We start from the raw sequence: 17954 nt of genomic DNA on the forward strand, positions 1-17954 counted from the left end.
TGAATAAAATACTATTTAACTTTATTGGTGTATCTATTTCAACCATTCTCATTGTTAGACCATTTCTTCATTCATTTGCAGAGAAATATCGTCATCCATTTACTTAAATCATAAGTGTAAATAGAATGCGAAACTACCACCAAAGATTTGTAACCGCGCACTTCCTTAATCTACTGAATATCCCGGAATCAAAAGGTAAATATCTGTCGGATCAGTCAGATTATCTTAATTACACTTAAGTAAGTTCGCGCTTTATTCTTTCTGGGATCAGTTTTAGTGTGGGTTTAGAGAGATCAATCTTGAGGCCAGAGTGCACATGGGCATATTGCTTCCTGTTTTAATTTACTGGTACTGTTTCAATTATCAGCGATTAGTTTCATTAATCTAATCGCCTCTGATTATTCGACTAATCGTTTCAGTCCTATAAATTAATGTGACAAGATTTCTAGTAAACCTAACATATTATTTGTATAACTATTTCAGATTTAGATTAACACTTCAAAAATGGCAGCCAAGCGAGAAACCAGGACAGAGGAGATCAATGAGGAAGCCATTTTCAAACATAATCTCCTTGCTGACTATCTGAGTGTACACATGGTGGAAGACGACTTTCAGTCATTAATAAAACTATTTAAAGATTGTACCCTCACGCCAAAAGATTTAATCAACATTACAACTGTTCAAGAGCTATTTTTAAAGCTCAAGAAAAACGAAAACATCAGCATTGGACACTATGAATATTTTACCGAACGATTAGAAAAAGTTGATAAAAGCTTGGCGTCTTATGTGAGAAGAGAAGAACAAGAGATAAGAGATGTCCTGAACTCAGGTAAGCTTTGCATCACTCAAAATTTATAAGTAAGATTTTCTAATTACCTAATTGACTGACATTAATGAATTGTATACCGCTATATATTGACTGACATTAATGAATTGTATACCGCTATATATTGACTGACATTAATGAATTGTATACCGCTATATTAATGTCTGGCATTACAACAGTTCTTGTGTGCTACGGTAATAATGTTGTCCGCCTGTCCATCTTGTTGGTAATTGTGCTACGTCCACTGTCCGCCATGATGTGAAATATTCAAAATGGTAGCTTTGATTTCCTAGTTCTGGTTAAAAGTTATGAACTATATATATAACAAATAGGCAGATATAAATGTATTAGATTAATATTAATGTATACATGCATTGGTAAATAATTGACTATAGTTTTAACTTTGCTTTTCTTGTAGGAATATCACAAGAGAAACAAGTTCGGAAATCTATCCAACAGTCAAATTCAGGTGTGTTATTTGGCTTTAGCAAACTTACAGTACGGCAAAGCCTTATGCTATGGAAATTAACAACAATCCTAGCAATTTGATTGGTCCAATTATTCCAACAAGTTACTAACACCATATGGTGACAAAATCTTCCAACAAAATATTGCAGCTACTGGTATTATCAATTTCTTAAAATCTTAAAATCCAAATTTTCCATTTCCTTTGTACAAATCGATACATATATTTATTTTTTGTCCTCATCTGTATTTGTTGTTCTATTGTGGTCATTTTGATACCTCATCTGTCCAATTCGGTTGAAAAATGTCAATAATATCACTATTTTTCATTTGTCGAAATGGCGACCATAATCGAAAGTTTACCCTAACTTATGCAGTGCTAACATTTTGATGTGCGATCAGTGGGTCATAAGGGCTCAGAACAAAATTGGTTCAAAGGTTAGGGGCCCCGGTGCGTGTGGGACCCTCCAAGCCCATGGCCTATAATAACTATTAATTTCATTTACACTAACTAGTAAGTCAAAGTAGCTCATAATAAATTATATTAATTATTACTCTGTAATTAGCTGACAAAGAATATATCTCACCAGTCATCATCTTTGTGCTTTTACAACATAAAATGGCTCAAATAATTATTCTTTTGTGACAAAGATTTATTTTGAACACTAGATGATTTGTTTAACATAACAGATAGTAACATCAACCAAGTTGGAGCCGAGAGAGTCAGTCAGCTGATGGAGTCTTTCATCTCTGTTGCCATCGCTGGTGAGACCAAAAGTAGTGCATCAAGTGAAAATGCAGGAACAATAGCCAACCCCGAAATCTTTTGTGGAGCAGTGGCCAACCCAACAACTGGCAATTGCAATCAACGTATGGCAATATTTTCAGCGTAGATTATATGTGCATAAACTCAAAATCTGTGTGATTTAATGTAAATTTGGTTTTTCTAATTTCAATAAAATTATGTAGAAATTACAAAATGTTTTTCTGAATCATAAATGCAATGAAAGTCTAATTTGTATCAATTAAGTGCATGCAACAGTTCCTAGCAAAACTTTTGACCGGAATAGATTCTGAGGATTTGTATATTTGTAACGATTTTCAAACCATTTCATGTGAAAACAGTTGGAATTTACTTTATTTATATTTACATATAGAGAGTCAGGTAGCAGCAACATTTGATAACCCAGTGTATATCAATCTAATTCTTATTTCTTACTCTTTTCAGTCACCGTCATTTATAATGATCTCAGGGAATATAAAGATGAGTTTAACATTGAGACTATGAAAGTAAAACATGCTGAGAATCTATCCATCGGGGAACAAACAGTTTTACCACCAGGTTTGTATGTAAATTATGTGGCATAATGCTATCGGAATAAACGCACTTTACACAACAACGGATACTGCAGTATAACATGTTTAATTTATTATTTGGGGCTGCGGTGGCCGAGTAGTTAGATGTCCTGACATATTACCACAAGCCCTCCAGTGAAACTGAATGGACTTTAGTGTTAGTGTAAGTCTGTCTGTCAATGTTGGGTTGATGTTGGGGTCCAAAGGTCAACTACAAATATCACTTACAGGGCATCCATTAACTCGAGACCTCAGGTCATTGACGCAGCAAAATTTATTTTGACGCACGATCTTTGCATGCCGTGCGTCAATCTGACGCTTCACATTTTTACTACCACTGCCCATCAGACTTGTGTATGTGTGTATTATGTGGTGCCCAGCCCCCAATAAAGTGTATATTAGCAAGGGTCAGTGACACTAATTGGTAGAATACCCCAAGCCAATTAAAAGATTCACTCAACTGTGACATACTCTGACCGTAATTTGCTAATTGGAGCACAGGTAAACCATCAGTGTTGGAGTGTGAGAAGTGTAAATCGTTCCTGTTAAAGTTTCTAATATGTTTTTGGCGGCAAATATGAAAAGTTGTTTGACGTGGAAACGCAAAAACAATGTCTTTATTTTTAAAAGATCGTTTTAGAAATACAGCTGAATTAATAACATTTTGATTTCAAACAAAAAATAGCAGTCGTAACAATGATTTATAATACAGACTATTTTTTTTTGTAAAAAATCATCATTTTTTTTTATAAAATGATGTTGTTGATTAAATAATATATTTATGATCAGAAGCTCAAAAATGTCTTTTAAATTTTCCAGAATTTAGATAATCAAATATAATTAAAAAATCAAAATATTTACATGAATACTTGAGTTAATCAATATTTTATATAATAATTATTATCATTTTTTTTTTTTTTTTTTGCTATAGAAACATAATAAGTCATATTAACTTTTTTAATCATTATCAATGTTATTGGTTATAAAATTTAATATTTAAATATAACCGAATTCTAACGCGATTAATAATTGACCCTTAAGTTTAATATTTTGACCCTCAGGAATTTGATTTGACCCTCAGGATTTTACAGCCAAGGGTCACTGACTCTTGAGATTTTGATCCTACTGGATGCCCTGCACTTACTAATAACAGTTGGGAACCAGTAAAAATCATATAATTTGTTTGTGCTTAATAAAGCTTTACTAGCTTATTGATATATAGTAGCTAGATAAGCTCAACTATTATCATTAGCTAGTACATTGACATGTTAAGTTTGATATATAGAATATCGACCTGATGTTGCTATTTTTAGAAACACCAAGTCAATATTTCTTTTATCATTTAGGTTCACACTGTAATTCATAATTGGTTGGTCTACATAAAAAACATGTTCATGATGAAATGTTATGAATCTGAGAAACATAATAAGTTTCTTGTTTTCTAGGTGGTCCTCCTGTCGCAGATCCCTCTGCAGCAAGCTCAGGTCACTCCCAAAGTAAGTTTCATAGGTGAAAATTTGGATAAAATAAAGCAATACTGAGCATGCAGTAGCAGTTAATGCAATATAACTAGTCGTATGGAAGATATTGTAATACAGAAATATATTGGATTAATTTTAATATCAAAATAAGGGATTTTTAGCTCACCAGGCCTAAAGGGTCTGTGTGTTTATATCATGATGAGGCAGCGCCTATCATCCACTCGTCTGTCCGGCAACATTTCCTTTAAAATGCTACTAGGATAGAATCTACATTTTGTTAGGTCATCTGACCAAAGGTCAGGATGACCTATTGTCATCGTGTTTCGACCGTCGTCGTGCGCCATGCGCCGTCCGCCATGCGCTGTCCGCCGTGCGTAAGACTATTTATACGAAAGCCTACTCCTCCTTCATCCTTTGATGGATTCCATCCATATTTGGTTTGAAACATCATTGGGGAAGGACAATCATATTTTATATAAATGAGCCTGGTCCGACCCCAAGGGGCTGAGGGGCAGGGCCTCAAAAGGGCAAATTTTCTTATTTTAGCTTTAAAATCCTACTCCTCCTTCATCCTTGGATGGATTTCATCCATATTTAGTGTGAAACATCATTAGGTAAGGACATTCATATTTTATATATTTGAGATAGGTCAGACCCCTAGAGGCTGAGGGGTGGGGCCCCAAATGGGCAAATTATCTTATTTTAAGCTTTAAAATCCTACTCCTCCTTCATCCTTGGATGGATTTCATTTATATTTGGTGTTAAACATCATTGGGGAAGGACAATCATATTTTATATAAATGAGCCTGGTCCGATCCGTAGGGGCTGAGGAGTGGGGCCCCAAAAGGGCAAATTTTCTTAATTTTAGCTGGCCCACTTCCTGTTTTCAGGTTTCAGTCTGTGATCTCAATGGAAATTGGTCTATAGGGGTTTTAATTGATGCCGAACAAGTGCAAACATTTTCGTAAAGATTATTGTATTCCAAGATGGCCGCTGGCCCATTTCCTGTTTTAAGGTTTCAGTCTCTGATCTTAATGAAAATTGGTCTATAGGGGTTTTAATTGATGCCGAACAACATGCAAACATTTTCGTAAAAATTTTGGTATTTCAAGATGGCTGCTGGCCCACTTCCTGTGTTCAGGTTCATTCCAGATCTCAATGAAAATTGGTCTATAGGCGTTTTAATTGATTCAGAAGGGGGAACTTTAGGTGATGACAATCATATTTTATAAAGGACTAGGCCAAGACCCATGGGGATAGAACAGCAGAGGTCCAAACTGGGAGCTTAGCTGAAATTTGGCTTTAAAATCTGACTCCTTATATTAATCCTTGAATGGGTTACAACCATATATGGATGAAGGGCTACCAAGTTTGTTCAACAAATGACATTTACCTATTTCAGAAACTTACATATTCAACTAAGGAGTTCCTTGTATTATTTATATTAATTGTTAACCACTACTTTATACTGTGACTTTGTTGTTTTGTGCCATGAGTCAGATGACCGTAAAGGCCCATGGACCTCTTGTTTGTTTATTTGTTTGATTAATTAACGTCCTATAAACAGCCAGAGTCATGTAAGGACAGCCTCTCATGTATGTGGTCACATAATTATATGACATGGCTCGACGGGTCAGTTATGTGATAAAATCTAATAGTCTATACTTTTACGTGGTGGCTGAGTGGTTAAACTGTCTCAACATAATTACCACAAGCCCTCCACCTCTGAGTCAAGAGTTTTTATCCCATGTGGGGCTTTTTATTTGTCAGGTACTTACTGCTAGCCCGTGGTTTTTTAGGTCATCTGACGAAGGTCATATGGCTTTTTATACAAAAGCCTACTCCTCCTTCATCCTTTGATGGATTTCATCCATATTTGGTTTGAAGCATCATTAGGGAAGGACAATCATATTTTATATAAATGAGCCTGGTCCGACCCCTAGGGTCAGAGGGGCGGGGCCACAAAAGGGCAAATTTTCTTAATTTTAGCTTTAAAATCCTACTCCTCCTTCATCCTTGGATGGATTTCATCCATATTTGGTTTAAAACATCATGGGAAGGACAATCATATTTTATATAAATGAGCCTGGTCCGACCCCTAGGGGCGAGGGGTGGGGCCCCAAAAGGGCAAATTTTCTTATTTTAGCTTTAAAATCCTACTCCTCCTTCATCCTTGGATGGATTTCATCCATATTTGGTTTAAACATCATTGGGGAAGGACAATCATATTTTATATAAATGAGCCTGGTCCGACCCCTAGGGGCTGAGGGGTGGGGCCCCAAAAGGGCAAATTTTCTTATTTTAGCTTTAAAATCCTACTCCTCCTTCATCCTTGGATGGATTTCATCCATATTTAGTGTGAAACATCATTAGGTAAGGACATTCATATTTTATATATTTGAGATAGGTGTGACCCCTAGGGGCTGAGGGGTGGGGCCCCAAAAGGGCGAATTTTCTTATTTTAAGCTTTAAAATCCTACTCCTCCTTCATCCTTGGATGGATTTCATCAATATTTGGTGTGAAACAATATTGATGAAGGACAATCATATTTTTATATAAATGAGCTTAGTCCGACCCTTAGGGGCTGAATGGTGGGGCCCCAAAAGGGCAAATTTTCTTAATTTTAGCTTTAAAATCCTACTCCTCCTTCATCCTTGGATGGATTTCATCCATATTTGGTGTGAAACTTCATTAGGGAAGGACAATCATGTTTTATATAAATGAGCCTGGTCCGACCCCTAGGGTCAGAGGGGCGGGGCCACAAAAGGGCAAATTTTCTTAATTTTAGCTTTAAAATCCTACTCCTCCTTCATCCTTGGATGGATTTCATCCATATTTGGTTTGAAACATCATTGGGGAAGGACAATCATATTTTATATAAATGAGCCTGGTCCGACCCCTAGGGGCTGAGGGGTGGGGCCCCAAAAGGGCAAATTTTCTTATTTTAGCTTTAAAATCCTACTCCTCCTTCATCCTTGGATGGATTTCATCCATATTTAGTGTGAAACATCATTAGGTAAGGACATTCATATTTTATATATTTGAGACCCCTAGGGGCTGAGGGGTGGGGCCCCAAAAAGGCAAATTTTCTTATTTTAGCTTTAAAATCCTACTTCTCCTTCATCCTTGGATGGATTTCATGGTGTGAAACCGGACAATATATTTTATATAAAAGCGTGGTCCACCCTAGGGGCTGAGGGGTGGGCCCCAAAGGGCAATTTTCTTATTTTAGCTTTAAAATCCTACTCCTCCTTCATCCTTGGATGGATTTCATCAATATTTGGTGTGAAACAATATTGATGAAGGACAATCATATTTTATATAAATGAGCTTAGTCCGACCCTTAGGGGCTGAATGGTGGGGCCCCAAAAGGGCAAATTTTCTTAATTTTAGCTTTAAAAACCTACTCCTCCTTCATCCTTGGATGGATTTCATCCATATTTGGTGTGAAACATCATTTGGGATGGACAATCATATTTTATATAAATGAGCCTGGTCCGACCCCTAGGGGCTGAGGGGTGGGGCCCCAAAAGGGCAAATTTTCTTAATTTTAGCTTTAAAATCCTACTTCTCCTTCATCCTTGGATGGATTTCATCCATATTTGGTGTGAAACATTATTTGGGACGGACAATCATATTTTATATAAATGAGCGTGGTCCAACCCCTAGGGGCTGAGGGGTGGGGCCCCCAAAGGGCAAATTTTCTTAATTTTAGCTTTAAAATCCTACTCCTCCTTCATCCTTGGATGGATTTCATCCATATTTGATGTGAAACATCATTTGGGACGGACAATCATATTTGATATAAATGAGCCTGGTCCGACCCCTAGGGGCTGAGAGGTGGGGCCCCAAATGGGGAAATTTTCTTAATTTTAGCTTTAAAATCCTTCTCCTCCTTCATCCTTGGATGGATTTCATCCATATTTGTTGTGAAACATCATTGGGGAAGGACAATCATATTACAAATGAGCCTGGTCCGACCCCTAGGGGCTGAGGGGTTGGGCCCCAAATGGGGAAATTTTCTTAATTTTAGCTTTAAAATCCTACTCCTCCTCCATCCTTGGATGAATTTTATCCATATTTGGTGTGAAGCATCATTGGGGAAACACAATTATATTTTATATAAATGAGTCTGGTCTGAAGCCTAGGAACTGAGGGGTGGGGCCCCAAAAGGGCAAATTTTCTTAATTTTAGCTGGCTCACTTCCTGTTTTAAGGTTTCAGTCTTGATCTCAATAAAAATTGGTCTATAGAGGTTTTAATTGATGCCGAACAACATGCAAACATTTTCGTAAAGATTTTGGTATTCCAAGATGGCCGCTGGCCCACTTCCTGTTTTAAGGTTTCAGTCTCCGATCTCAATGAAAATTGCTCTATAGGGGTTTTAATTGATGCCGAACAACATGCAAACATTTTCGTAAAGATTTTGGTATTCCAAGATGGCCGCTGGCCCACTTCCTGTTTTAAGGTTTCAGTCTCCGATCTCAATGAAAATTGGTCTATAGGGGTTTTAATTGATGCCGAACAACATGCAAACATTTTCGTAAAGATTTTGGTATTCCAAGATGGTCGCTGGCCCACTTCCTGTTTTAAGGTTTCAGTCTCCGATCTCAATGAAAATTGGTCTATAGGGGTTTTAATTGATGCCGAACAACATGCAAACATTTTCATAAAGATTTTGGTATTCCAAGATGGCCGCTGGCCCACTTCCTGTTTTAAGGTTTCAGTCTCCGATCTCAATGAAAATTGGTTTATAGGGGTTTTAATTGATGCCGAACAACATGCAAACATTTTCATAAAGATTTTGGTATTCCAAGATGGCCGCTGGCCCACTTCCTGTTTTAAGGTTTCAGTCTCCGATCTTAATGAAAATTGGTCTGTAGTGGTTTTGATTGATTCAGAAGGGGGAACTTTAGGTAAGGACAATCATATTTTATAAAGGACCGAGGTAAGACCCATGGGGATAGTATGACCGTGGTCAAAAAAGGGAGCTTTGCTGAAATTTGGCTTTAAAATCTGACTCCTCCTTATATTAATCCTTGAATGGGTTTCGACCATATTTGGATGAAGGGCTACCAAGTTTGTTCAATAAATGACATTTACCTTTTTCAGAAACTTACATATTCAACTGAGGAGTTCCTTGAATTGTTTATATTAATCGTTAACCAATACTTTATACTGTGACTTTGTTGTTTTGTGCCATGAGTCAGATGACCGTTAAGGCCCATGGGCCTTTTGTCTCTTGGTACTATGGCTTTCCTCCACAAACAAAGCTGGCACGTCCTGACCCTGGCTGTTAATAGGACAATAAACTAATAAAACCTAAACTCGCTTTATGGCATTCCTTAGTTTTACCAGGTGAGCGATACAGGCGCTCCGAGACCCTTGTTCGTTATTAACTGCCCTGGATGCTTATTTGGTCGAATCAGGAACATTTATTTGGTATTGAAACAGAGTGCAACAATATCGTAGACAAGTTGTGTGAAAAAATAGAAGAGTATATATATAACTGAATTATACATACATGTAAAATGTTCTTTTTTATTATTTTACAGAGATCCATTCTGACCTTTTACCTGTAATAGGTGAGTCTTTACTATAATATGTTAGTACAGCTTATACATTGATGTATTTACTATATGTTAGTACAGCGTGAGGATGTAAAGATATTAACAGTATTTAAGAGTAATAAGCAATCCTTGACTCAACAATACAATTTTATATTGTGACAATTTCAGCAACTTTTACAAGCTGTTTTGTCTATTTTTGTCTTTATTAGAAACAACTATTAACATGATTAGGACAGAAAAAGAAAAACAGTTCATACAGACCAAAGCGTACCAGGATGCTCAAGACAAGCTCCGAAAGAACAGAGTCTTAGTGATCAAGGGGAACACAGGGGACGGGAAAACGTCTACTGCCTTCCAACTATTACACTGGCTGGCTGAGGAGCAGCAATGCAGAAATCCTATTAAGATTGATGAAATTAAGGATTTGAAGTTAATAGCTCCAAATTCTAGCCTAGCATGTGTAATTGATGACATATTTGGCGAGAGAGACATTGGTCGATTGGATGTACAAGAGTGGAACAAAAGGCTTAAAAATGTAGAAACACTTTTTGTTAATAAACAGAACCAGACAAATTATTTACTTATCACAATTCGAAATGAAATATTTAATGTCTTGGCAAAAAATTCTCGAGGGACAGTTTTTAAAAATGACAACATTATTGATCTAAGCTCAAATGAGTACAAAATCAAGGGTGAAAAACAAAAACTATTAGCAATGTACACGCCAACAAATCTGACATGGACAGAGGAAGAAGAGGAAAAAATTCTAGGTTATGCACCTCACATTGGATTCCCTCAATGTTGTCAGCTTTTCTATAATTCTGTTGAATTGCAGGAAAAACGAGCAGATTTTTTTGAGAAACCAGTTCAGTTTTTCATAGAAGCTCTGTCAAATTTACCAGAATGTCCTGCCATTCTTTTTCTTTTCCTCAATGGTGGGGAAATAAAGGTAAATAATCTGCAGCCAAATGGGAATAAAATAGACAAAACTTTGTTAGAACAAGCATTTAGCATTGAATTAGTTGATAGTGAAGATCAAATTAACCTGGAGAATGAGAAAAAACAAATAGGTTTTGTAAGAAAGAGTTTAGATAAGCTAATAGGGTTTTTGGTAAAGAAGGAGAAACATTGGTTTGGTGAGGAAGTGTACAGATTTGATCATGATTCTATATATGTCACAGTAGCTCTGTTGTACGGAAAGAAAACACCTGTTGGCTACATAAAACATTGTCCAAGCAAAGCTCTCAGTTATATAACATCTGTAAAAACATCTACAGACATGGTTGTCATATCATCTGGTCATTACAATGATCTGTGTGAACGTTTGCTTCGAGAGTTTGATTGTATGGAGAGGAGGTATGGTTATGATACTACCGTGATTGGTTCTCTAGATGTGTGGAAAGATTGTGTATTTGTTGAGATATTTGACAAGCTTTTGGATGAGAAAGAGGTTAATAAACTCAACATATTGAATAAAGCATGTTATTCTGGATTAGTTGAATTAGCATTGTATCTATTGAAAAAAGGTGTGAAACCTGACAAGGACACAGATTGGTGGAGATTGATTACAAGAGGTGATGAGGATGGTGAGGGAGATGTGGATGTCCTACATTTTGTTGTTGGTTACTTGAATGATGAGATAAAACAGGAATTGTTAAATAAAGCATGTAAGTCTGGATCATCTAAGTGTGGTATGTATCTGCTCAGTATCGGGGTAAAACCTGACCAGAAAACAATGTTAGATGTGGTGAATGGAGGGAGTATGGACCTGTACAATACAGTACTACAGTATGGTGTCACTCCTACAGGGAGGGATGAATTTGGTAATAATACCCTACATTTCGCGTGTGAGAGAAAGAGAGAAGAGATGGTCACTGTTTTGTGTCAGGATTACCCTCACCTCGTACATAATACTGATGTGTCAGGAAAAACACCGCTCCACGTGGCAGCGGTTACAGGAAACTGTTCTATTTTCCAGACAGTAGAAAAAACTGTACTTAAATATTTGTGTAGAGTCGAGGATGAGCAACACAAATGTGAGAGAATAGATAGTTTGGTACATAGAAATTGTGTGTGTAGTCAGTACATGTGTCAGTTGGTGGATGACAAAAGGAGTACTGTATTACATTTGAGTTGTGTGTCGGAAGGTAATAAAGATTTGTGTGTGTATATCTGTAGGACTTATCCCGCCATGACGGCGTGTTCAGATATGTTCGGCCGTCATTGTCTACATCATATAGCTATGTTTAAAACAGATGTAGACTGGTTTATTGAATGTGAGGGTTATGTAAGAAAACTCACTGAATCGTTAAAACAGAATTATGATATTAAAACTATACTGGATAGGTGGGGGAATTCTGTTTTAGACTTAGCGAAATTGAGAACAGTAAACAACCCTTTGTATGACCATCTTATGGAAGTGTTTTCTAAATAAAAACAATATCATTTGTAGAGTTCTTGTTTTAGGTATAATTGTTGTAGATCAGATAGAACAAACAGCAACTTGCTTAACTGCACGCTGTATTACAGGGACCTAGGGGGTTAGGACATCATGATATGACATATGATTAAGGTCAGGTCGGAGTCCCTTGTGAGTTATGGGTGTTAAACAGAAGGGGCAATTTTCTGTTTTGTCCAGTTTTGTTGGAACCGAATTATATTTTTGAATGATTTTTTAGCTCACCTCCCCGATGGACGAGTGAGCTTATGCTGTGGTGCAGCGTCCCTCGTCTGTCCGGCCTTCATTCAAGGTCACCAGTCATATAGGCTAAAATCATTATACGACTTCTTTTTAATAACCATGAGGCCTAGGGACCTGATACTAGGCCTGTGACATACTGGGATGGAGGGCTACCAAGTTTGTTCAAATGAATGACCTTGACCTTCATTCAAGGTCACAGGGGTCAAAAAGGCTAAACTCTTTAAACGAATTCTTCTCAAGAACCAGAAGGCCAAGGGTACTGATATTGGGTCTGTAGCATGCTTAGATAAAGGGCTATCAAGTTTGTTCAAATGAATGACCTTGACCTTCATTTAGATCACAGGGGTCAATTAGGCTAAAATCTTCAAATGACTTCTTCTCAAGAACCAAAAGGCCCGGAATACTGATATTTGGCCTGTAGCATGCTGGGATGAAGGGCTACCAAGTTTGTTCAATTGAATGACCTTGACCTTCATCCAAGGTCACAGGGGTCAAATAGGCTAAAATCTTGAAATAACTGTTTGTGAATAAGTTTGTTCAAATAAATGACCTTGACATTCATTCAAGGTTACAGGGGTCAAATAGGCTAAAATCTTTAAACTACTTCTTCTCAAGACCCAGAAGGCCCAGGGTACTGATATTTGGCCTGTAGCATGCTGGGACAAAGGGCTACCAAGTTTGTTCAAATGAATGACCTTGACCTTCATTCAAGGTCACATGGGTCAAAAAGGCTAAAATCTTTAAACTACTTCTTCTCAAGACCCAGAAGGCCCAGGGTACTGATATTTGACCTGTAGCATGCTGGGATGACGTGCTACCAAGTTTGTTAAAATAAATGACCTTGACCTTCATTCAAGGTCACAGGGTCAAAAAGGCTAAAATCGTTTAACAACTTCTTTTCAAGAACCGAAAGGCTCAGGGTTCTCATATTGGGCCTGCAACATGCTGGGATGAAGGGCTACCAAGTGTGTTCAAATGAATGACTTTGACCTACATTCAAAGTCACAGGGGTCAAATAGGCTAAAATCTTTAAACAACATTTTAAGAACGGAAAGACCCAGAATACTCATATTGGGCCTGCAGCATGCTTTGATGAAGGACTACCAAGTTTGTTCAAATTAATGACCTTGGCTGTCTTCAAGGTTACAGGGGTCAAATAGGTTAATATTTTTAAACGACTTCTTGAGAATAACCAGGAGGCCCAGAGACCTGATATTGGGCCTGTGACATACTGGGATGAAGAGCTACCAAGTTTGTTCAATGGAATGACTTTGACCTTCATCCAAGGTCACATGGGTCAAATAGGCTAAAATCTTAAAATGACTGTTTGTGAATAACTAAAAGGCCTAGTGACCTGATATTGGGGTTTGTGACATGCTGGGATGAAGGGCTATCATACTTGTTATAAAAAAATGACCTTGATCTTCATTCAGTATCACAGGGGTCAAAATGACTAAAATCTTTTAAGGACTATGGTGTATTGTACCTATAGTCAGATGACTGGTAAGGCCCATGGGCCTCTTGTAATATTATTACGGTAGTGTTGGCTATTAACATGTCCCAAATTTCAAGGCCCACTACCTTTCCGGAGCAAAATTTAAAGGTTTCTTAAAAACATTAATAACAAAAGAAAATATATATCGATGGCTTAAGATGAGGTTACAACACCAAACATATGCAAGATTTCCTGTCTAATGTACGATAACAGTGGAGATTCATTTCGCTGTTTTGCCGTCTGGCGCAGTGATACATGTAGTTAACTACTGCGCGGCATTTAGGACGACGGCGGGAAACATAAAACGACCCGCGTTATGAAAATTAACATTTTATGTATTCTAATTAAACAGTTCTGAAGGTGATGATAAGTGTGCTAGTAAACGTATAGTTAATAACTTCTGCGACTCTACAAAATTATTGATCTCGTTTTACATTCCTATTTTAGAAATTAAAAGCCGTTTCGGAAAGGTAGTGGCCCTTTAAAAAAAAAAAAAAAAAAAAAACTTAAAGTAAAATTATGAAAACATTATGAGCTGAAAGTGCTTTAATTAAAACGTTATGTGTATTAAATAAATGAATCTAAACAACAAATGTGTATGTTGCTCTGTCTGTATGACTATCCATTCATTTAACAGCTAGTTGCAGTTTCTAGACTGGATAACCACTGGAAACGTGCACATCATGTATTACTATAGTTGTGTTGGGTTTTAGTTTTTAATACAACGCGACTAGCGGTTGTATTAATGCTATCCGGTTTACTATTGATGTGTAGGACTTAGTAGGACTTGCCCTACAATGACATCTAGTGGTGACCTCTTGAACCATTTCATTCATAAACTTCCATTCATAAATTCCCTATTCATTGAATAATATTCCTTTGGACCAATCAGTAGCCACGGGAAGACTTCCTTCTGATTGGTAGAATACACAGAGTGTGTATAGAACACACAGAGTGTTATATAATACACATCTAGGTCAACTGCTGCCCGCTGGTGACTCCTCTGTCCAACTTACATAATCTCTGTTAATGATCCCTTACTATCTTAGGCTTATAGACGTTAGAGTTTTAAAGTAAACTAATCATATGCCCTTTTTGTGTACTTTAAAATAATGTTTTTAAATGAATGTTAAACACAGATCTTAGGTAAAGGCAAAATAACGTATAAGGCTGCCCTCATATGTGCATGGTTTTACCAAAATAAGTGTATGTGCAACATATGAAACAAGAGTATATTAAGGATAAGAACCCATTTTAATGAAGACTTTTTGTTTTCTTTATAATTTTCATGTAGGAACTTTAATTAAGAAAAATGTCAAACAAAACATATGTATTTTCTGTGATCAGTTGAATGTTCTTGAAATAATTGATATCAAAGTCTTTATAATATGGTTTATATATTTTGATTTTGGAAATTCATTTGATTTCATTTTATTTTTCTGTTTCTGCTGCGTTGTATTTGCAGTACTTTGAGTACTTTGATTGAAGGCATGCTACTTATACGTGGTAGCCCATTAAATGTAAAAAATTAAATTGCAATATATATGTAAAGCATATATAACAGACATCTGTATCATTCATCAATTTAAAAAAATAAAGAGTTATACAACTAACTTCAATGATGCCGTCGTCAAAAATGACGTTAAATAGCGGAGGTAAAATAACATCATGAAAAACGTCAACGTCATTTTACAAACCAAATGTTACATACATTCAACGATGCGTAAAATTGTCAAATGTTGACGGTCTGATAATGTTTTTGCACCATTTTAATCATTAGAACCTCTAGATTGTGAAACAATAAAAAACTCAAAATCGATTTTTTATGACTTAGGGACCTAAATCCCAGCCGGCGGCTCATTTTTCATTCATTACTTCTTACAGTTTCGACCAGTCAATCGGTGGCCATCTTGGAAATACTGGAAGTAGGTAAATTTTTCAATTGATCCCGCTTTTGATATTATTTTGATAGTCTTGGCTACCAAGATGCCCACCTGGGCTATTCAAATCGCATTTCGTCCGTAGTCCGTCGTCCGTCCATAAACAATTTTTGTTACCGCTATTTCTTGAGAAGTACTACACGAATATATCTCCAATTTTACATTCATGGTTACCTTGGTCTGTAAGGGTGTCACGCTGATTTTCAGACCGGAAAAACAATATGGCCGCCATACAGCCATCTTGGATTTGGGCAGTTGAAGTTTGTTACCGCTATTTCTCAGAAGGTACTGAAGGGATATGTCTCAAATTTTATTGAAGGTTCCCCTAGGACCCTAGGAATGTCATGCTGATTTTGAGACTGATCGAGAAAACAATATGGCCGCCATCTTGAATTTTGGTTGTTGAAGATTTGTACCGCTTTTTCTCAGAATGTACTGAAGAGATCTGTCTCAAATACATATATCATATGTAGGTATGGTGCTAGTTGAGCATATTTAAGCAATAAACTGTTACCAGATTGGACATACAGTTGATATGAAGCCCATCCGGAAGGAAGATAAATAGAATGGCGACCGTTAGGGCGCCATGAATATTTATCTTTCAGACGGATGGGCTTCATATCAACTGTATGTCCAATCTGGTAACAGTTTATTACTTATATCTCCATTACGATCATTTAAATTACAAACTATACACGTATATCCTTTGAATTTCCCGCTTGCGCTAGTGTTGACGTCACCAAGTTCAATAAACGGAACAGCCTTAGTATCAGCTTCTGAATATAGTTCAACACAAAACGGTTCGAAACAAAGCGAACAAATGAAAATTATGCGATGATATTTTTTCATACACTCTATTCTGTCAACACGATAATACTATTAGATTTTATAGACCGCACAACTTTAAAACCACTTTTAAAATTATTTGACCGTTATGTATAGGCGTAAGCATACATTGTATACATTGTCAGTGACGTGGCGGAAACGTTAATTATTCATACGCTTGACCAGATTGGAGTTCATAGCCTGATATTGCTCAAATGGTTTAACATGGATTAAACGGGAAACTGAAAGTAGAATGGAAATATTGCATTTTGGGACTGATTGGTCAACAATATGGCCGACCGGTGTAACCTTTTCAACGTTACATCGGCAACCATCTTGGATTTAAGTATTTAAAGTTTGTTCAAGACTTCTGAGAATTACATGAGGGATTTGTCTGAAAGTCCATATGGGACCGATCGATCAACAATATTGCTGATCGGTCGCCATCTTGGATTTTGATAGTTAAAGTTTGTTACCTCTATTTCTCAGAAAAGTATTGTATTTGTAGATTTAAGTAAAGCTTTTGTTTGCGCCTGGCACATGAATCTCCTGTATAACTGAAGTAAAGCTGGTATTGATCATCAGGGGAGTGTCTGAGGGTGGTTCAAAAGTTCTATCTTCCATAGGAAACAACGAGTCATGAAAAATAGCGAAACTTCTAATTACAAAACTATTTAATTTGGTGTTCATCAAGGCTCTATACTAGGACCATTATTATTGCTGTTATTACTATAAGTAATATAGTTACATATATTAACAGTATTATCCAATAATAATTAAGCGCAAATGACGCTACCCTCAATCTCGTCATAGACAACGCGATACAAATACATGTATCAATCGGATCCCCTCAGAGAAATTTCCGGTAATCTTCCGAATTCCGAAGATTCACGGAAATTACTCCGAGATGTCGCGATTGATACATGTATATGGATAAATCAATCGGGAACCTTCGGCACTTTCCGGAAGATTTCTAGTTTACGGAAGGTTTCCGATTGACATATTAACCCGAATAACAATTAGCTTGAAATGGTGACGTCACATTTTGTGGTTCCACTTGGGTAAACATACGCAGTCTGCATTACATTAGGCGATACGTATTTATTTTACGTTTGATGTATCATGCATAGCTGCCTCAGGCATACGACAGTGGCGGCCGATTTGATATCAGTTCCATTAAAACTCATTCAAGTTACACGTATATATTCACAATACAGGTCTATAGGTAAGTTGGTCATATAAAATGTACCTTGATCTTCGATCATAAATTTTTATTTCCTCACAAGATGTGCAGG

The 17954-nt window shown here is 36.8% G+C and overlaps 1 protein-coding gene across 2 annotated transcripts; it reads left to right on the plus strand.

Annotated features, from left to right (window-relative positions):
• Nucleotides 1-165: 165 nt before the first annotated feature.
• LOC138305961 (uncharacterized) lies at nt 166-12151 on the plus strand. Of its 2 annotated transcripts, none has more exons than XM_069246266.1 (8): nt 166-195; nt 484-829; nt 1245-1295; nt 1982-2161; nt 2520-2633; nt 4093-4143; nt 9684-9713; nt 9908-12151. In XM_069246266.1, the coding sequence occupies exons 2-8, from the start codon at nt 505-507 to the stop codon at nt 12130-12132; spliced, it is 2976 nt and encodes a 991-aa protein (XP_069102367.1). In that variant the 5' UTR covers nt 166-195; nt 484-504; the 3' UTR covers nt 12133-12151. The 2 variants fall into 2 exon arrangements, with proteins under 2 accessions (XP_069102367.1, XP_069102368.1); XM_069246267.1 differs by lacking the exon at nt 166-195 and adding an exon at nt 221-239.
• The last annotated feature ends 5803 nt before the right edge of the window (nt 12152-17954 follow it).

The sequence above is a fragment of the Argopecten irradians genome, chromosome 13 (assembly GCF_041381155.1).
Source record: "Argopecten irradians isolate NY chromosome 13, Ai_NY, whole genome shotgun sequence".
Classification (NCBI taxonomy): Eukaryota; Metazoa; Mollusca; class Bivalvia; order Pectinida; family Pectinidae; genus Argopecten; species Argopecten irradians.

Coding starts and splice junctions, on each gene's coding strand:
- LOC138305961 (XM_069246266.1), top strand. CDS start 505: ATGGCAGCCAAGCGAGAAACCAGGACAGAGGAGATCAATGAGGAAGCC. Junction 1,296..1,981: donor TATCCAACAGTCAAATTCAG/GTGTGTTATTTG, acceptor TTAACATAACAG/ATAGTAACATCAACCAAGTT. Junction 2,634..4,092: donor ACAAACAGTTTTACCACCAG/GTTTGTATGTAA, acceptor CTTGTTTTCTAG/GTGGTCCTCCTGTCGCAGAT.